Source organism: Podarcis cretensis, assembly GCF_951804945.1.
Source record: "Podarcis cretensis genome assembly, chromosome: 14".
In the NCBI taxonomy this organism is placed as follows: Eukaryota; Metazoa; Chordata; class Lepidosauria; order Squamata; family Lacertidae; genus Podarcis; species Podarcis cretensis.
Window position 1 is genome coordinate 27,184,642 of NC_137183.1, and position 21,628 is coordinate 27,206,269.

General features: G+C 43.1%; 1 protein-coding gene across 7 annotated transcripts in view; it reads right to left on the reverse strand.

Annotated features, from left to right (window-relative positions):
• Window positions 1-21,628, reverse strand: part of MEGF11 (multiple EGF like domains 11) — a 349,752-nt gene that overhangs the window by 254,489 nt on the left and 73,635 nt on the right. For all 7 annotated transcript variants that reach the window (XM_079954213.1, XM_079954211.1, XM_079954210.1 and 4 more), the window contains exons 2-5: window positions 13,039-13,143; window positions 8,629-8,752; window positions 2,169-2,270; window positions 353-453 (exon numbers count right to left, since the gene is read on the reverse strand). In XM_079954213.1, the coding sequence (XP_079810339.1) occupies window positions 353-453; window positions 2,169-2,270; window positions 8,629-8,744 (319 nt within the window). In that variant the 5' untranslated portion in view covers window positions 8,745-8,752; window positions 13,039-13,143. The remainder of the gene's footprint in view (window positions 1-352; window positions 454-2,168; window positions 2,271-8,628; window positions 8,753-13,038; window positions 13,144-21,628) is intronic.

The following is a 21,628-nucleotide window of genomic DNA, read 5'->3' on the forward strand; positions in this document are numbered from 1 at the left end:
GATATCCTGACTCAGTTGGGTTTGGGCAGGTCAACATCCTAGGGAGTTGTCCAGAGTCCTGAAAGTACCCTCAGCTGACAAGCTCAGTTTCCTGCTTCCTTCCACTACTCCAGGTGGGTTACCCCAGACCTTGCACTGCAGAAAGAAGAGATGGTGCACAATGCCAGTGTCCCTTCCCTGCTGCCCAGTACTGCTGGCCTGCTGGTACCAGCACAAACTCACTGCCTGCGCAGGAATGCAAGCTGTAATTAAAATTTCAATTCACACATCTGGAAAGTTGGGCAGCAACTGTATCAAATGGTCCAGTGCCAGCACCACATCCCTACCAACCCAGCAAAACTCATGTACATACGGATGCAGAAGTCTCCACTCTCGTAATATCCTGGGCAGCACTGCGATCGTCGCCGGTACATAGTCCTCAGTCCCCTCCGATATGCTGTCTTATAACTTATTCTAAATTGTGAGATAGAAAGAACACATTGGAAATCAATGCTCACACTCAGAATACTATTTGCACTGTGTTACTGCCTGGAGGGTGTGTTCAATAATTACTTTCAAATGTTTTTTGATATATATATTTTGTGTGTGTGTGATCAATACAGATTTCGAACTCTACAATTCAATTCATACTCTAAAACAATTTTCTCTGTGTGTCTCTCTCTGTGGAAATAAGAATGTCAAAATCCATTGCCTGTCTCTAAAAAGGAACAGGAGTGAAATTTGGTTCCTGTCCACATTTTAATGTGAACCTGCCTGCTTTGCACTTCCTGAACCATCTGTGAACTGAAGTGCAACTTATATTTGAACTTCAAATTAAATATATTGCTGCTAAAATGCAGAAAACTACTCTGTTTTATATCACATGTAATCTGTGAATGTATGCTCATAGCTTGATGACTGCAATTATCAAGTGATGGCTTCCATTTGAATAGACATTCTTGCTGTAGCATCTCAAAGCACCAAGTTTTTCACTGGAATCAATGATTCACAGCTGCAGTCGTCCAATGCATATACTTCATTAGTTATGTATGCACACGTGTGATTCAGGTCTCAGTTAAGAACACAGGAAGAGCCCCAGTGTATCAGGCCATTGGCTCATCTAGTCTAGCATCCTGTTCTCCCAGTGACCAACCAGATGCCTCTGGGAAAATCATCACATCCAAGTCAGCAAATGTTGTCACATCTTATTGTAAAGGTAAGATAAAGGGACCCCTGACCATTAGGTCCAGTCGTGGCCGACTCTGAGGTTGCGACACTCATCTCGCTTTATTGGCCGAGGGAGCCGGCGTACAGCTTCTGGGTCATGTGGCCAGCATGACCAAGCCGCTTCTGGTGAACCAGAGCAGTGCACGGAAACGCCATTTACCTTCCCGCTGGAGCGGTACCTATTTATCTACTTGCACTTTGACGTGCTTTCGAACTGCTAGGTTGGCAGGAGCTGGGACCGAGCAATGGAAGCTCACCCCATCGTGGGGATTCGAACCAGCGACCTTCTGATTGGCAAGTCCTAGGCTCTGTGGTTTAACCCACAGCGTCACCCACGTCCCACATCTTATTGTAGCAACTCCCAAAGTTTAACTTGTGGTGTATGAAGAATTGCTTCATTTGTCTACCCTAAATCTCACAACACTCAGCGTCACTAGATGGCCCTTGGTTCTAGGAGGAAACCTTCCCTGTCTACTTTCTTAATCACCATGCATCATTTTAAACAACTCTATCATTTCTCTCCCCATACCCTTTCCTTACTTGCCTTTTTTCTAAACAAAAACCCTCAAATGTAACCTTTCCTCACAGAGGGAGGGCTTTTTTCAGTTCTTCTTCTCTGCACTCCCCCCCCCCCGGGTATTTACATTTCATTCCTTCTTTTTGTTTTGTTCAAAAAAGGGAAAATAATAATAATAATAAACCCAAATTAATTGCAGATTTACAATATCAAATTGGTCATGTTTTCAACAACAAAAAAGGAAAAAGAAAAAAATAGCAAGTTCTCTTGGAAGAAAAAAATTCCATTTCAGCCTCTTTAATTTTGCAGGAGGATTCTGGCAAAGAGAGGTCTATATTTATCCTCAACATCTTGAGAGCATCACCGAGCCTTAGATAAAAAGAAGGCAATGTGGAGAAGATGAAATGGTAGAGGGAGATTGAAATATCTTCCGATCGCCACTTACCTGTGTCGAGTGCACTTGAACCAGTTCAGGATATCCGTGCATCTCGTGTAATAGATCTGATCAAAGGGATGTGAGTACGATTCCTGAACAGTCACGGCATAGCTGGAAGCAGACAATGAAAGGGGGAGAAAAGGTGGGTCATTAGCCTGTAAAAGCTCCCCCTGCCCCTCTCTCTCGCTCATATATTAAAGCTCCTGCTCTCCGCAACATGTGAAGGTTACAAGTCACAGCAAATCACTCTGGCCCTCCAAGGTCTCCCAAAGACCCAGCATGTATTTGTTTGGAATATTTATCCTTTTTTTATTTGCAAAAACAGGAACAGAGAGCATACTTAACCCTGCTCCCCCTGTCCCACTTACAACTTTGTACCAAATATAGCATCTATACATATACCATATATGACTTTCCTTCCACCCCTTTCCTGCTTCCTTTGCTTTTCTACTGCTCTGCATAATCCACATCTTTTTAATCATCCAATTTGTTATCTATTAAAAACCTCTATCTCTTTCAACTCTGCTGGATTTACCCGAGACCTGCTAGGGTATGTATTTGTTTATACTGGCTCTTGAAATATTCAATAAACATGATCCGTTCCTCCTTGTATTCCTTATCTCTATTTTCTCTTATACTTGTTCGTCAGACCAGCCATAATGTTCAAACCCCTAAATGTTAATTACAGGGGGCACGCAAACAATTAATTTTAATTTTTGTATTTAGAGCCCTGTTATATTCATATTGTCCCTAGTATTTCTGATATTTTTTTATGATCTGTGTTATTGTGTGTGTTGATGCTGGTCTGTGACCGTATTAATAAATTCAATTCAATTCAGACCAGCCAGTTCAACATGTTCAAACATTTTACACTGCCATTCTTCCTTAGTGGGTACTATACTTGTTCTCCACCTTTGTGCCAATAAGGTTCTAGCTGCGGCAGTGGCATATAGCAGGGATGTCCAACAGGTTGATTGTGATTTACTGGTAGATACCCATGAGGTTGTTGTTGTTGTTAATGTATTTTTATTAAAGATTTTCTTGGTTTACAAAAGTATATGCAATCTCTCTCTCTCTCTTTTTTTCCCAAGTAACATTTTTTACAGATCAGTTTCATTTGTTGAGACATTAGGAAGAAAAGGGGGAAAGAGATGGAGGGGGGGAAAGGTGGTTTTGGTAGGTTGCAGCCTGCATCAGAAGAGGACTTCCCCAAATCAAATCCCGAATGACCTACTTTAATTGTTTTAGGTTCTCTGAGGCACCAAATAACGGTCAACCACTCGCACAGATAAGGCTGTCCAGGGTTTTTAAAAAGTTGATACTGAGCTAATTGGTCCAACAACAGATGAAAGCTAGACAGATGCTCACACTGGCCAAAGCTTTTTCAGATCATGAAATAAGTGAAATGTTATGTCATGGACTGGCTGGGTGCACAGGAGTGGTAGGAGATACCAGCTGGGGAAGCCCCAAGGGAACTGCTGGGCAAAGACAGCTCAGAGCCAGGGGACTGGTGGTCGGACAATGAAGAGTGGTAAGAGGGAGAAGACTGGGAGGAGGAAGCTGAAGAGGCAACAGCGTTTAGTGAGCAGGAAGAGGCTGTAGCAGAGAGCAGTCCAGAATCAGAGGCAGAAACGGAGGCTTGGAGAGGAGGGAGGCCAGGAGATTGAAATGTGGTCGGCTACTGAAGAAGCCAGGGGGTCTCCCGCTCCTCCTGCGACAAGCCCTTCTTCTTTCTGGTCTTCCAGAACATGCAGAGAAATGAAGTGGGCAGAGCAAAGAAAGATAAGATGAAGGAGCCTTAGGATGCTGGGGAAGGAACAGGGGGAGGAGCTTTAGGGAGTGGTGGGAAAGCAGGGACCTTCAGTCTTCACAACTGCCTCATTGGGACAAGACCTCCTGGGAAGTGTTACTGTGATCACCAGCGCTGGGCTGTTTTGGTTCCTTTGAAAAAGAATTACTGGTAACTTCACTGACACCAGGTGCTGACCTGCCCCAGACTCTGGCTCCTGATGCATTAATTCTCATATTAGCTGCCGTAGATTTCTAGAAAGACCATCTTTAAATTAAAGAAATCACTCCATTTCTAAGTATGAAGGACCCTGGTGGGCTGTTAGCACCAGTTCAAAAAAACATTTTTTTCCAACCATGTCTTCAGTCACCTTGCTTTTGGTGAAGAAGGGTGTGCCTGCCCCACTGGATCAATGTGTTTTGTAGCTGCTTAAAGTTTTATTTGCGTTAAAATAACTTATTGTTATTATGTTTATCATATTGTACGCCACTCAGGTATTATTTCTTAATGAATAATGAATAATAAATGAATAATAATGAATAATAAATAATAAATAAATACTGAGACATCAGAACCAAAGCAGCAGCCCCCACCCCACCAAAAAGAATTTTCAGGCCTGCAGGCTGAAACTGGCCACCATCCAGTTAAACCAGTATTCATTTCTGGGTTTACTGATGGCTACAAGCTGTGGAAGTGGGGGCTGTGTTGGGGGAGACATCAGGTTCCAAGTATGGACAAGTCACAAACTGCCCTCACGATGTGGAACACTGAAAGAACAGGCAAGTGATTTTCAAAGCTTTGTCTCTGACACGGAGCTTCTGAACCAAGAAAAAAGGAAATCTTGTAAAGAGCAATGGAAAAATGTAAACTGATTGAAGCTTGCCACCATTAATAAAAAAGAAAGAATGAGGGATCGGGGGGGGGGGGGGAGTTCTATGCCCTCACATAAAACCATATCAGATATTCTTCCTCCTGGGACTGTTCAGCTTTTACTTGTGTACAAAAAAGGCTAATTAAAAGCACATATTAACATAATGCTGTCGAGGCTTCCCGGCACTTCATTCTGATGATGAAGGCACAAGCACTGCAAAATGATGGGCACACCAATCAAACACAAGGCTTTTTTATATTAGAAACAGGAAAGAGGTCTCTGGGGCTTGATTTTTCACTTTTGCTCATTTTAAACAGAACCTATTTTAATCCAAGATAATTTGTAGCAGAAATTAACCAGTAATTGAGAACCATAAATTGTGAGTTAAGCAGCGGGTTCTCTGTTTGTTTGTTTATTCCCTGAAATACTTTAGCACTGCGTCAACCTATAAAATGGGAAAATCGGGATTCAGTATGATCTTAACAGGCTGGAAAACTAGGCCAAAAATAACAAAATGACTTTAAATAGGGACAAATGTAAGGGTCTACACTTAGGCAAGAAGAACCAGTTGCATAAATATGAGATGGGAGACACCTGGATTGCCAGTAGTACATATGAAAAGGATCTAGGAATCTTAGTAGACTACAAGCTTAACATGAGGTAACAGTGTGATGCAGCAGCAAAAAAATTCTAATGCTATTCTAGGCTGCATCAACAGAAGTATAGCGTCCTGATCAAAGGAAGTAATAGTCCTGCTCTGTTCTGCCTTGCTTGCACCACACCTGGAATACTGTGTCCAAATCTGGGCGCCACCATTTTAAAAGGATATTGACAAGCTGGAGTATGTGCAGAGGAGGGCGACCGAGATGATCGAAGGTCTGGAAACCAAGCCTTATGAGGAACGGATGAGGTTGGGTGGCCATGTGTCATGGATGCTTTAGTTGAGATTCCTGCATTGCAGGGGGTTGAACTAGATGATCCTTGGAATCCCTTCAAACTCTACAATTGTAATACAATTCTATTAGTCTAACCTAAACCCATTGCATGTGGGTTCAGCAAGCACTCCATCATGGGTCTACTCCACCCTGGGTTTTGAAAGAACGTGCAAGAAACCTGCCTATAAGTTGTACACATTTTTCTATACACTTTGGCCACAAAATTCACATTTTTTTTCCAAAGCTTTCCAAATCTTTTCAATACAGCTCCTCCCTAAAACATGCATTTCCAAGCAAAATTTGCATTTTTGTTCACACTTTTTTCACCAATAGCCTTACACGGCAGCTTCCTTTACAGGCTTTCCTTAGTTTAAAGGGTTGTTGTAAGGATGTAAAACACTGGAGATTTATTTTTATTTTTTAAAAAAAACTCATATTTAGTAAATCCTATTACCAATTATTAATACAGTGTCTTGCTTTATAAAACAGCAGCCCTTGTGGGGGTTAAGCACGCTGTATCGAGACAGAGTAGGTTTAGAGATCACCTTCAATGCCTGTCAGTCTGTTTCTATTGATTGCTCTGCTGTCAGGGTTCAAAAGTATTACCTTCAGGGTCCTGAAACTCACTTGGTTAAGAGGATTGATATGAGCTCTGCAACATGGGGGTCCTAAATGAAGACAATCCAAGGGTTAACGCTTAGTCCGAACCTGCCATTTGCCTGAGAACAGAATCTCTTTGGATTCAGAGGCCTTGGCGTGAGAGCCAACACCAGAAATGATTGTGGACACATTTTAAGCAGGGACAAATCTGTCAATTTCAGTTTTCTCATTTTCCCATTCTTAAGTTCAGTTCTCCACATTTCCACATTTTTTTTGGAAGTCCTCAAGAAAATCCGTCAGTGTTTTAGTGAGAATTTCTCCTGATATACACCGTTTTTGGCAAGGACTATCTCCCAATACAATGCATTTTTTTTACTAATATATGCATAGTTTCGCCCTGGGCTTTTTCCCCCCAGCCAGAACTCATCAGAGCTCAGCTCCAGCACCTCTCAGGTGGGTTCCATTGCCATTCTAAGAGAACAAGGTTCATGGTAAGTTCCAGCACCATTTTTCTAGAAAAATAGCCCTGGGTTCCCCCAATATACACATTTTAATATACCTTATTTGGTTGGAGAATGGCAGTGCACAATTCAGAGAAATGCAAATGCCAAAGGGTTCGCACATTGGTTCGCACATTGTTTCAGGAAGTGCAAGTTAGAGAGTTACATGCCAAAATGTATTTATCACCCACTCCTACTGGAAAACCTGTGTGTGTGCAGGAGTATACCCTACAATGCTTTGGGCACAGGGCTTTAAGCACCTGGTTTTGTCAGCCAACAAAATGTCAGCCCTAAGAGCTGACCTCTCTTTTGTCTGCGCGGGGCAATGAGATATCCTGCTGGCAAATATGCCAAAGTGGAAGGTATTTAGACTACTCTTTTATTAACATAAACCCCCTCGTCATCTTGATTATTATTTTATGATCCTGTTTGCTCCTCTTGACCTCACCCTAACTCAATCTCTTTGGGCTGATTTATTACCATCTAAGTATCACAGTCATCTTGGCCGGGGCAGCCAATCAATTCTGGTATTTAATTTTTGTTTCTCCTTGATTGGGTCTCTGGGTTGCTGACTCCCTTCACACAAAATCAATACTGTATTCCTGGTCTTGAAATGTACTTTGCTGTGCAACTGCAAACAATACCAAATCACAGGCTCCATCTCCACCCACGTTTGCCCTCAAAGCCTGTTGTGCTGCGTGATCAACATCCTTAAAAAAAAAAAAAATGTGCGCACACAACACCTTAATAAATCTAAGCATAATGAACTTCAGAATGCCACTAAGAGCTGTTTATGTTACTTAAAGAAGATTCATATTCATTATAGCATAAGGTGAAACACATTTTAAAGAGCCTGTTCTTGGATAAAACAAGCAAGACTGTGCTTAGCTTAAGAGTTTTACGGCAGAAAAGTGGGACCTACTTAGGAAGTTGCTTTATACAGAGTCAGACAAATGGCCCATCTGGCTTGTTGTTGTCTACACTGACTGGCAGCAGCTATCCATGGTTTCAGGCAGAGGTCAATTCCCAGCTCTACCTGGAAATGCTAGGCACTGAAACTGGGACTTTCACGCAAAGCCCTTCCCAAAGCAGAAATTCCAAAGGTGACAAATCACAGTCAGATAGTTTGCCCTACAACATCTAAAGGCTACCTGGGTTTGGATGAAGAAGAGGAGATGGATGCCTCATATTCCTGCCCTTTTGGAAGTTATGACCACATGAGCAGCAACCTCAGCTTAACAAGTCAGTAATGGCTGGCACAAGTCATTTCGGGTATTCAGAAATTTTACCTCTTTGTCATGACTGAAACACTTATGTAGCCGGTCTATAGGAGGATAGTTGAAGTCACCCACAATAATAACAGTTCCTTGACTGCATTCCTCATATCAAGATCTCCATGAGCATTTTGACCAGGGGGACAATAGCACAACCACAGCAGGGGAAATGAGACTCCTCTGAAGGCAGGTAGTGCACACTCAAGAGAGAATTCAAAGTAAACTCCTCCGGGCATGCCTCCAATCTTGAAGCACTGTTCATAAGAGGACACTGTTCTACAATGGAAGATCTGCTCTCAAGGTCCTCCTCAAAAATGAGGTGGATTGTGACTGAGAAGGGGGTCCTCAACTATGGGTCTGTGCAATTCTCTGCCCAAGGAAGGCTCAGTGTATCTTGACAGCATTTTTATTCCAGTTTTGTAGCGAACTATGTTGAGAACTGCTCTACAAATAAAGTGGTATACAGAGGTTTTTAAATCTGTGAGGGAGCAACATTTTACCTTTCCCAATGGCTGCAAACATTTGGGTCATCTGGATTTAAGGAGATGGTGGTTTTCAGAAGGAGAGACAGGGCAAGGACTTTAAGATTCCACCACAGGAGGAGGCAGAACATCATCGCTGCTTCTAAGCAAAGGAGAGAAAAGCATTAAGACAAACAATTGCTTCCTAGTATCATAATGAACGAGTTATAGATTCTGGTACATTTTATGCCAGTCTGGTGTAGTGGTTAGAGTGTTGGAGTTGGACCTGGGAGACCTTGGGCCAGTCAACGACTCTCGCCTAAGAGATGTGTTACCCATCACATCAGGAATCAAAGCTTTGAACAAAAGAAAAGAGAAAACTGAAGGCCAAAGCATCTGTTGGCATTAATTTTCTCCATTAGCAATGTGTTCTTTCCGCAATTCCTATGCTTGTTTTTTTTAAAAAAAAAAGATTAATTTTTTTAAAAAAGATTTCCTTAAAGTGAACCACTGAGGCATTATAATAGCTTACTTCTACACTCACCCAAGACAGAAACCAGCTCTTTCTAATTTTAACGGAGTTTGCAAGTGTCAAGCACAAGGCTGCCAAATCTGCCTCCAAAACATGGCTACTACAGATTATGATTGATTGACAGAAAATCAATTGAATTTTCAGGACTTATTACAGAGTTCAGAGAAGAAATCCATTTGCTTTTGAGGCACCATTTTAGAAAGTTCTCGTTCAACCTAATGCTTTAAGGGCTATGATATACCTGAGAGATATACTTCAGCTCCCTGCCATTGCAATTAATGATGGCTGAATCTGCCAGTTACAAGTTGCCCTCCATTTCTCATTTCCCCCTATGTTTAGTTTGTTACATTTCCCCCATTAGCTTGCAATTAAAAATATATATATACTACTTTTTCCTCCTATTATACACATTTTTGTATGCAGTTTTCCCTTATGCAAGTTAAAGTTATATTCACATATGCACTTTATGAACACTTTCCCCTGATATACACATTGTTGGTTGAAGAACTACACTGCAAAATTTCAGAGAAATGCAAATTTTGAACGATGGTGTGGTGCTTGGGGTATTTTTTTTTGGAAGTGTGAATTAGGTAGGTTCATATCAAAACAAGAACTGGGTTTCTCCCTTTTCTGTAGTCATTCACTCCCTGGGATCTCGAAAATGTTCTACATTCACAAAAAACAAATGCCAAACGGCATGGTTGATGGTGGCCCCCAGGGATAGAGTTTCCCTCCTTCTGGATGACAAACCAGAGGGGATGTATGCAATCCTTTAGGGTCCTTACACATCTTTGGTGTTTAGGATGCAATGTGGCAGGACCATCCTTAGAGCAATTCCCCTATGAGGAAAGACTGTAGCACTTGGGAATTTTTAGTGCAGAGAAAAAGCGAGGAACAGGTGATATGGCAGAGGTCTATAAAATTATGTGTGGCATGGAGAAAGCGGATAGAGAAGGAAAATTGTCTATATTTATTAGTAGCTTGCATTAAGAGTTTTGCTGCACATTTTTGTAACATCTGTTGTTGTTTTACTTTTGTATACGCTGCTTAGAATTTGGGCTTGCCGATCAGAAGGCTGGCGGTTCAAATCCGCACAATGGGGTGAGTTCCTGTGTCTCTGTCCCAGCTCCTGCCTACCTAGCAGTTTGAAAGCACACCAGTGCAAGTAGATAAATAGGTACCACTGTGGCAGGAAAGTAAACGGTGTTTCTGTGTGCTCTGGTTTCCATCATGGTGTTCTGTTGCACCAGAAGTGGTTTAGTCATGCTGGCCACATGACCCGGAAAGCTGTCTGTGGACAAACGCCAGCTCCCTCAGCCTGAAAGCGAGATGAGCGCCGCAACCCCATAGTTGCCTTTGACTGGACTTAACCGTCCAGGGGTCCTTTACCTTTTTTTTACCTTTTACAGAAATAGTCTAAATAAATAAATATGTTCACCATAGAAAAGCATTGTATTATTTCAACAAGCCTTCCACAACTTGCCACCCTCCAGATGTCTTAGCCTACAACTCCAATCAGCCAAAGCTAACATAATGTTGAGGTTGATGCAAGTTGGAGTTCAAAACATTTGCAGGGCACCAGGTCAACAAAGGCAGCTGGAGGAGCTAGCCAAAAAATGCACCAAACTTATGTTTTGATGCCAGATGCCATCTCAGCAATGCATAAATGGCACCAAGAAATAACTAAAATAATTAAAACACCTATTCATGCTTCCCCTCAGTTTTCTTTGTTGAACATGTGGACTGACCAAAGGCCTTTAATTTTTTTACCAAATATCTTTTTACATGGATGCTGGTAGCTGCCAGGATTTCCATAGTGCAACGTTAGTGGAAACACTACATAATTTGAATATTTCCTTATGGACTCCTGCCACTGCAGGAAAAATAACACATAACTACTGTACATGCTTCCAAGGGCAAAGAGGGCCCTGAACATTTCAATTCTGTCTGGTGGGATTTTATTTCTTCTGTTTCAGATATGGATATGCAACAATCACTCCCAGAGTGATGTCAAGAAACATGGTTGTCTCGAGTTAATGTCAAGTGTTCCTCATGCTTATAATGGTATAGGAGCTGCCTTGTTTGGGATATGCTAAGTTGATCAGTTATGAAATATTATTAAAATCAATAACAAAGTAAGGCAAAAATGACCAAGTCTCTCTTTGTCGAGACACTTCAGAAAGCTAAAATCCAGAGTGGCTGCCATTTCACGCACAAAGCACTTTGTAGCAAGAAGAGGCATGAGCAAAAAAATAAAATAAAATCAATCCTAAGGGAGGGAGGAAAGGAGGGTAACTCAGCAGAAATGTTAAGATGAACACTAAGATTAGTGGGTTAGTGGAGGGAAGTTATTTTCATCCCGTTATAATGAAACTGGCAATGAATGGCTTGGTGTCAATGAGAAAGCTGAGGTAATAAAGTTAAAAGAGAGAGAAAGGAGGCCTAACCATTTGGAAGTGACGTGATGGATAATGGGAACACACAACCCAATCAGCTATAATTAACAAAAACACATCATGTTGTGAATTTTTTTCCCTCAGAACAAGATTTTTCTCTCAGGCACTGCTTCACTCTGGCCCATTCTTTGGCCCAGTTTGACCTGAAGTGGTCAACCTCTTGTCAGCCTGTTGTCACTTCAGATGGCGGGCTGGGGTTAAAAAGACTTCATACAAAAAGATTCCTTGGATATAGAAAATTAGTATGTGAGGATTTTCCTTGGGCCTCAGCCTAGCCACCTTCCTAAGGTTTACCACCTCAGTGAAAACAAGGCGTTGTTTTCTCCTGCATCATGTCCAAAATCTGATTGTGCCTTAGTTGTTTCACTTTATTTATTGAAAGGTATTGGGGGGGGGGTAATTTACATTGGAAAGCCACTTCTGGGCCTGCCCCAGGAGGTGGGGTTGCGGGCTTTACGCCCACCCCACGTGAGCGGGGGCTGGCTCCAGCCCCCGCGAGAGCAGGGGAATCCCCGTCGGGCCTGCCCCCCCCAGCCAGCCAATCAGCTGGCCGGCTGGGGGGCGTGGCTTGCCCTATTTAGGGGCCAGCGCGGAGGGGGCTCGCCCTCTTTTCGCTGGCTCGCCCCCACGTTTTCCCACCCTCCCTCCCTTTAAGTAGGTTTAGGCTTAGGCAGGCCTTTGACATTGCTATGGACTTCGGTCTGTCGCCGCAAGGGGCATGGTAGGAATTTTTCCCAATCGGCAATTTCGGGCCTTTTGGTTTTTCGCCTACCTCGTAGCAACTCGTCACAACTTCTCGGCATTGGCGGTAGGCATTGGTAAGAAGGGGTTAAGACGATGTGTGTGTGGGGGAGGAACGCCATCACCTCCCCCCAGCGAGCGAAGGGTGGTCCGTTAAAGGACCCCGGGGGGCGTGGCCCTGTCCGAAGCCTATGGAGGTGTGGGCCAAAGGCACGCCCCAGAGCGGTGACCCGGGGGAGCTCCTAGTTGACGTGCCTCGCAGGAGTCTCCCCCGATATAAGGTTAACCCTTCCCCGTGTCTCCAGCAAATGGGCTGGGGCCGGATAGCCGTTAGGACCAATGCCTATGCCGATGCCTCTCATTCCTGAATTCAATAAAGTTGTGGCCTAATTCGCCCAATTAACCTTATATACGGTGTCCTGTGTCTTTATTTATCCTGGGAGGGGCGGGAACTCGCCACGCAAAAAACCCAGTCCCTGCTATTGGACTTAAAATCTAAAAGACATGACACAAAAGGGAAAGGATTCACAGAGAAGGGTAACAATAAACAGCGAACTCAAGCGCTAGTTCGTTGTTATAATGTTATTGTAATGACCACCTGAAATGGAAAGATTGGCCACCTGTCAAATATGTCCAAAGTGAGCTCTATTTATGTTGTTTAACTGAAACAAAACAAAAAGCAAACTAAAAGTTGAATTTGCAAGTTTTTAACAGTCTCACCTCAGTGTGCTGTAAATCCCTTGTGGCTATGAATCCATCAAGTATTCAGAGTTCATTGGCAAGAGAAAGAACCACTCTGCAGGCTTTTCAGACGTCCTTCAGAAACTGCAGAGAGAGAAATACACAGCTGAACAAAGGGAAGGAGAAGAAGTGAATTAAAAAACAGATGTAGATAGGTGTCTTGACGGAGGAAATCCCTACTTGCAAATATTTGCTCAAGTAATGCCAGAGTGAAATTGTGCTGGATGTACCAGCGACCAGATGACCAAAATGAGGATTTTCCAAGTGCAAAAGCTAATCAGCATTTCCTATCACATTCAGGTTAAATATTTAAAAAGTGGGGGAGTAAGGAATGGGGAATAAAGCTAGGAAACAAGGATAAGGAAGATCAGGACAGGCATTTAAGGCTCTCTCTAAATTGGGGGGAGGCTGTTGAAGGATATTCTGTAACATGTCATTAATGTAATAATACTGCATTAGTGATGGGTTTATACTGGACTGTCCACACATCTTTCTGTTTTATTAGATGTTTTGCCATGCTTTCCCAGTGCTATTACATTACTGCTGTCTGAAGGGACACTTGCAGGCTGCTGCCCAACAAAAGCAGAACAAAAAATAAACCAGAACATTTTGTGGTATAAGAAGTTAAAAGATTTCAGCAAGAAATTATGGGACATGCAGCAAATGGAAATGAAGCAGTATGTCTGCCTCTGAACTTTTGCAGGCACAAACAGTGTTGAAATTGAAATAGTGTAGGAACTTCCCAGTACCATCACAAGCACAAATTATCATGAATGCATACTGAAAGAGACATCTGGAAGAGCCCTATATAGACTGAAGAGTGACTTTAAGGTTCAGGTTGAAAGAAGCAATGTTGAGCCACATTCCAAGTTATTTATTTATTTCAAACCTTTTAAACCAACTTTCCACACAGAACTAGGATATATTAGTTATTGTAGAATGGAGAAGGGGGACTATACGCATAAAGCAAAGAACTGTTTGCAGATCTTTGCAGCATAGAGGATGGCATAGAGGAGTTCCCAGTCCCCACATTCTGTTCTCATTTCAATCCCTTAAGAGATGGGTTAGACTAGACCACATGGCTCTCTATGAAAACCAACCAGTAATTTTCTAGCCTCCTAGGCCTTTGGCTAATTAAATAATAAATGGCCTTTTAAACTGCGGGGCAGTATTGGTTTTGTTTGTTACTATGTTATGCATTTTAGTTTTTTATATTGTAAACTGCTCTGTAATCCTCAGATGAAGGGCGGTATAGAAAGTTAATACATAGTGCGTATTTCTCCTAATATTTGTATGCAATTTGCCCCTAATATGCAAAGGTTTTCAAAACCATTTTGCCCAGCACATAACACATTTTTGTATGTTATCTTCACTAATATATACATTCATATGAACACTTTACCCCCAGTCTAAGCATTTTTGTACTTGGCTAGAGAACAGCACTGCAAAATTTGGAGATGTGTGAATTTCAGAAGACGGCTGCGTTTTGGTACGTGTGTTGTTTCAGAAGGCACAAATTAGGCGATTTGTCTATAAATGTGAACTGAGTTAAATTTCTCCTTTGTCACATCATATGTCAGGGCTGCTCTCTTGCACGTTCCAACAATAACTCAACTGCACAACAATATCTGGTTAGTCCTTTCCCTTGTGCAATATCCCACCAGCACAACCCATACACTGCTAAGTGACTTTAACTTAGAGCTCATCCATACCTCTATTTGTCCCATGCCTGGACATCACAGATCTGAGCAGTTTTGTCTTTGCCCTACTGCCTTCCCTTGGAAAACCTTCTCTTTGGCAATAAATCAGAACAAATGGCAATCCTTAGAAAACCTATATGCTGTTTGCTCCGATTCAGTGCTAAACCATCGGTTTTCCTGGGGGGAAGCAGAGGAGCAAACAAAGTATGGACAAGCCCTTAGTTTCATTGGGTTGTATCCAATGTAGTACAGTATACTAAGAAATTTGGAAGCTAAAGAACAGGGAATACACATGATAAATAAATATTTAAAAGTAGTTACTTGTTTTAAAGCCACAGGTAGGCAAGAAAAGCAAGAGAATTAAAACCCAACTTTTGGCTGCTGATCCACAGCAGTCCCTGTGTTCAGATGCTTGCATGATTCAGTAGGAGATGCATATTTCTACTTATCCCAAAAATGTCAAAGGATACTGGGGGAATATGTAAGTCTGGAGGGTGTGCGAGTAGACACTGCATTAAAGAAGTACAAATTAATATTTTTCTTCCCTGACTTTTAATGCTAATGAATTCATTCAACTCTTCAAGAGGAACTCCCAAGATCGTAATTTAAATCAGATCAAGATTTCTGGACATTAAGCACTAAATTCCCAAAGACATTTTATGAAAATGGATCAGGAATGTGAGATTCTTTCGGATGGAGTGGGAGACATAATCCTCCTCCTTGCCTAATTTCAAAGAAATTGCTGCTGGAGAAACAGAGTACAGGTGCACCGAGTTGTCCGTGGAGGAAAGAATACATTAAAACCAAACTTAAGCTCAAAGACTAATGACCAAGAAAACCACAGAGTTGTGCAAGAGAGTCTTAAATACTCATCCTTTCTCAAGGTTTCTGTATATGAGATAATGAACCGCTGAATCACAGCATAGCTTACTGCTCACTAATGACCTCTTTCCTCAACCAGAGGCTGGGAGGGTTTCCTACAGCAACCCAGGGCTGTCTTTGAACTTTCACTTTAACCCCATTTACTCAAAACAACATTATTGTGAACTGGCTCTCTTCAAAAGGGAGACAAGCTGGATTCTGTTATTATGAGACTCCTAAGATGAGTGAGTCGTGATTAGAAGCATCAAAACCAATCAAAACAAACAAGTGGGAGCACACATATTTTGCACGTATATTGTTTGATCAGAATTTTTTATACAAGCACTAAATAGGGGGAAATTTATGTTGTTTTTTTTTAAAAATGAACGTGCTGAGAAAACCAGAAGTGCTTGATGCTGGAAAAATTATTCTGCAGGGGTAGCATGGGAAAGGAGATGGAAGCAGACAGTCCCCAATGACACTCACGGAAAAGCACACAGAAGTCAGTCCAGGAACTATTTCAAGACCAGTTCAGAAGAGGGACAACTTTTTCTTTGGGTTTGTTGCGGATTGAAATTTGTCACAGTTCAGCAGGCTTTCCCATGGAAAGCAGAGCAACAACAAAAAAACCACCTTTCTCAGACCCATGATAACAGAGCGATACAAAATACTAGAAATCACAGGACAAACGAAAGTGTGGATGGGCCAACGTGGGCATTTTTGCACCTACTTTTAAGTCTGTGGGATAAGTTATAATACTATTTAAATGGTGGACTACATTCCCTCCTGTGCAACCTTCTACGGGCCACATGCTATCAGCAGGTGGGACCAGCAGCAGACATGGGCTTAGCAATTAATGCTAATTTTACCTTTTACAGTAGGGTTGTTTACACACACACACACACACACACACACACACACACACACCTAGGCAAGCAGGAAGCATTATCAGAGTTCAAGGACACATTCCAGCCAAGCACAAAGCACTCAAGGAGGGTTCAAAGCAGGGCTGATGAGGGGCATGCCATGGAGAGCAGGTGGTGTGGCCAGAGAGGTATGGCCTAGGGAGAGTCCTGAGGGCCTGTCAGGAGTCCAGGTTCCCAGCTTGATAAAACAGTAAGCGTAGGTAATTAAAAAGGAGGATTTATTGCAAAAACAAACAGATAGCTCCGGACAGCTCTAACAAAGCCTCCGGCATCATTACTCAAGATGACCCTTCTGAAGATTCCTTCCAGTGTCTACAGAATATATTTACTGAACCAACGTCCCTTGCATTTCTTGTTTTGCTTCCTATCTAGAAGCCCTCCCATTCACTGACTCCTCTGACTTATTGGATTAGCTCCAGCCTCTTCCTTTTCTGACGAACTGTCTCCTTGTCTATTCACACCTATTTGAGCTTGTGGTGAGCTTTGGCTGTGTTCTAGCCTGCTCTCAGCTACTGTCCTATCAGCCCGCCCGTCAAGGTCAGGAAGAGCCAAATTCTGCAGCTGCCGGCTCTCCCCTGGCTAACATCAAAGCCTCCCTGTTCCTGGCTGCTTTCTGCATTTGGCTGCAAACCTTCGCTAGGAGCTGGCTCATTCCTGACAGGGCTAGAGTCCTGGAGGGCCTGAGGGTCCCTATACCTGATTAGGCAAGCCACTGATGAAAGCTCCAGTGTTGAACTGGCTCCAGTTGTTACCTCTGGATCACATTGAAGCCTTTGAATTTTGACATTCATTGTCAACACCTTATGGCGGTCACCCCTTTCCAAGAACCAGCCTTTAATTTTCATAAGCTACTCCAGGGATGCAATGACAAATAGAAACACAACTGGATCCGACACCTATTGCAATTTAATTTTGCATAATTTCACTCATCTTTCATCTCCGGTAACGTCTAACTCATTTATTATCCATTGTTTCTCCCAAAGGCGGGGCTTCTTTCCAGGAAATTATTAGCAAAAGCACCTAGTTTTCCAGTAACAGGGCAGGGTGACAACAATCCATCAGAAAAATTGGTGGGCAAGTTCCTTTGAATTAATATGTCAAAAACATCAAGAAGCAGTCAGAGGAGTGAGAGACGCAGACTGACCTAAACCATTCCCAGTGAATGCTGAACCCTGAGCCTTTGTTTTGCAGCTGGATCACTGAGATCATCCAGAGGAGTGCTGTTACTTGTACGCCATGTTACAGAGGACCTACTGGCTTTCATTAGAAGATGGGCATTTAGTGCTGCAGAGATTCAGCAGGCATCCTCCCTTGTTATTTCTGCTATCGGATGCTGCAGGCTGCTTAAGTAATCTTAATACATTTATAGTATTGAAATATAGATTTTTGTATGTTGTTAGATTTTGGGTGTACTAGGTCATTATGAAATTGTTACTATGTCATTCCTCTGTTATGTTATCATGTAATTGTTTTGTAGTGTTTGTTTGAAATGCATTCTTGTTTCTTTGTTTTAAGCCGCTTTGAGAGTGTGTGTGTGTGTGGAAAGGGTAAAGGGACCCCTGACCATTAGGTCCAGTCGTGGCTGACTGGGGTTGCGGCGCTCATCTTGCTTTATTGGCTGAGGGAGCCGGCGTACAGCTTCTGGGTCATGTGGCCAGCATGACTAGTCAGCTTCTGGCAAACCAGAGCAGTGCATGGAAATGCCGTTTACCTTCCCGCTGGAGCGGTACCTATTTATCTACTTGCACTGTGACGTGCTTTCAAACTGCTAGGTTGGCAGGAGCAGGGACTGAGCAATGGAAGCTCACCCCGTCGCAGGGATTCGAACCACCGACCTTCTGATCGGCAAGCCCTAGGCTCTGTGGTTTAACCTACAGCGCCACCTGCATCCCTTGTGTGTGGAAAAGTGGCATACAAATAAAATGAATGAGTGAATCCTTGCTAGCTCCTGACTTTTGGGTGTCTCTTGGAGACCTTTTCATAAGGACAGGACAATTCACTTGTTTAGTTTTTATTCTTTGGATCAGACACTCAGTTTGAATCATTTCCTACCATTTCTATGAGGCCATAGCTCTGTGGTGGAGCACATGTTGTGCATGCAGAAGATCCCAATTTGACCCCCAGCGGCATCTCCAGGTAGGGCTAGGAGAGACCCCCGCCTAAAACCCTGGAGAGCCACTGTCAGTCACTGTAGACAATACTGAACTAGAAGGAACAATGCTCTGACTCAGCATAAGGCAGCTTCATGTGTTCCTATGCGGTCTGATATTTTATTGTATACACTCTGCTCTGCACCACTGTGTTCTATTTTATGAACTGGTGGTATATAACCTGGCATGCCTAATGTGATGTTCATAGATACCCCTGTGCCCTCTGGTGCCTGTCAAGGGCTCCTGCCCTTCCTATTTATTTAGGTTGAGGGTTATGGTTTTGTGCCTGTGGTTATTTTGTTGAGGGGATGCCTGTTTTTAGGGCATGTTGCCTGTTTATTTTGTTTTTTTAAAAAATATCTGTGCTGCTTTGTGGGTATGTAAAAGTGTTTTGCTTATTTTCTGTAGGAGTGGGGAGTGTCTTAGAAATGTCCAGTTTTCTTCTGTGAAATGGGAAAGTGCCCAGGGGGAAATAACCAGTACAATTTTCCAAAATGCCCCCTTGCTGTAGCATCTCTCTGAGGCATTGTGGGAAATCCCTAAGGGAACTCCCAGGTATTTTTCAAAGGGAAGCACAGATCACAGAGTGATAATTCTACTGCTGGTCCCTGACCTCTTCTGAAGGACAAATACATCCAATATTCTGCTGAATGTGAATTATATTAATCAAATATGTTCCCATTTCCCTCACAAGGAGTTCTAACCTTAAAAATAAACCAGAGCAGTTAGCAGCAAGTCAGCTGGCACAAAAATCAGCCTGGTCCAATCTAAAACAAGACAGGTTGCCACCCTACTGGTTTTATTATTTCTGGATTTATGATCTCAGTGCTTCCATTGGCGCTGTGTTTTCAAACTGCCAGCAGACCTTCTCCCCCAAGGCAGTACATTTTAATCCCCCATATGCCCCCCCGCCAGCTCCCCAAAGCACCTCCCTGCCTGGCAAAACCTTGGCATAAAACCATCTTTACAACTGCCCTGCAGATATCTTTCAAAAGCAAACAGCCGCACAGCATGGGATTCATTCCAGGTGACTTCCAATTCCCGGTGGGTGTGTTCAGATTTAATTACGGTGGTCCGTGGAGGGTTCAGGAGCCGTCTGTAGGCTCAGAGTGACAACTCTTAGCATCTGCTAGGCCTCCTGGGACACCATCTGTGTTGTGCAGAAAGAGGGTCAAGAACTTATAAATACGACTGATTCTTCCCCTTGACTTGACAACGTTTTTGCCCATATTTTTTAGGAAACGGTTTATAAGTGGCAAGGGCATTCCTAGATCCATAGAATGGCACAAATTTAGATTTTTTAAAATTGTATAAACTAACCTATACATAAAGGTGCGAATTTACGACCTCTCAGAGGGAAAGTCACTCTGTAAGGAAAATAAAAGCAAACACTTAAGAAATAGGGGGGAAGAGGGAGATGAACAGGGCCCTGTTGCAAAACAAATCAAAACTGTTGGACTAGACACCAACATTAGCCCTGCTAGGTGGAATATCAGCAGATCTCAGTAGCAAGAAGGTCTCCAGACTTATCAGCCTTCAAAACAAGGTAGAACTTGATTTGACTTCCTTGAATGCCATTCCTATACTGCCATTACAGGTGCAAGTGGGGTGGTCTTTCCTTCCCACCACCACCACCCTCCAAGTTTCATTTCTCCCCTAAGAGATTCCCTGCATACCCAATAGCTGCAGGCTTGGACTGCGTTTTCCCCCTGACATGGTACTTTCCTACACAAAGTGAATCTTCCCTTCTATGGGTGTTTCAATTGCCTGATGGTGGGCAGCTTAATGTGTGAACTGGCACCATTTAAAAGTTGTCTTGAGGGAATCATTCATTGTGCAATATGAACACTCGGTGCTAAAAACCATTGTTTTATGCAGGACTAGACTACAACTCCCATCATCCCTGCCTACTGGGCCATGCAGATTCTGCTTTGGTGCCTCTCACTGGCATCTGGGTTGGCCAGTGTGAGAACAGGATGCTGGACTAAATGGCCCCCTTTGATCCAATCCATCAGAATCTTCTTATGTTCTTATGCTGGCTGGGACTGATGGGAGTTGTAACCCCACGACATTAGAGAGCATCATACTGGCTGCCCCTGGTTTACTTTGGCATCACAGCATGGCCCTGATAGCTGAATGGTGTGGACTGCCCAGATGACAGAACCACTTTATGGAAAACTTTGACCAGGGGGACAGTAGGAAATATGACTGATCAGGGAGGCAGTGTGCAAGATCTTCTAAATAAGACTGCAATTCTACAGAGGCTTAAAGGGACTCCTGACCATTAGGTCCAGTCGTGACCGACTCTGGGGTTGCGGCGCTCATCTCGCTTTATTGGCCAAGGGAGCCAGCTTCTGGGTCATGTGGCCAGCATGACCAAGCCGCTTCTGGCGAACCAGAGCAGCGCACGGAAACGCTGTTTACCTTCCCGCAAGAGCGGTACCTATTTATCTACTTGCACTTTGACATGCTTTCGAACTGCTAGGTTGGCAGGAGCAGGGACTGAGCAACGGGAGCTCACCCCATCGCGGGGATTCGAACCGCCAACCTTCTGATCGGCAAGTCCTAGGCTCTGTGGTTTAACCCACAGCGCCACCCGCGTCCCCTACAGAGGCTTATCTAGTAGTAAAAACCATCTTCACTTCCATGCAAACATTCATAGGGGCAGAGAGAACAAGATTTTAAAAATTAATATCGTTCTCAGCCCTCCCTCTTCTGTCTGGGCTTCGGAGAAATTCCTCTCTGCTGCACTGCCTTAGAAAGGGTCGTTCCTTCTGTCAAGCTGAAAAAGCAACCAGGGTCATATGCCAAGCCTATGCTTTATCATCCGCCCAGCTCTCGTCCATAAAACACACTAAAGACTAACTGTCCTCCTTCAAGAGAAAGAAACATTCGTTACAAAAGGGAAAGGGAAAGAAGCAACCTCTGGGCA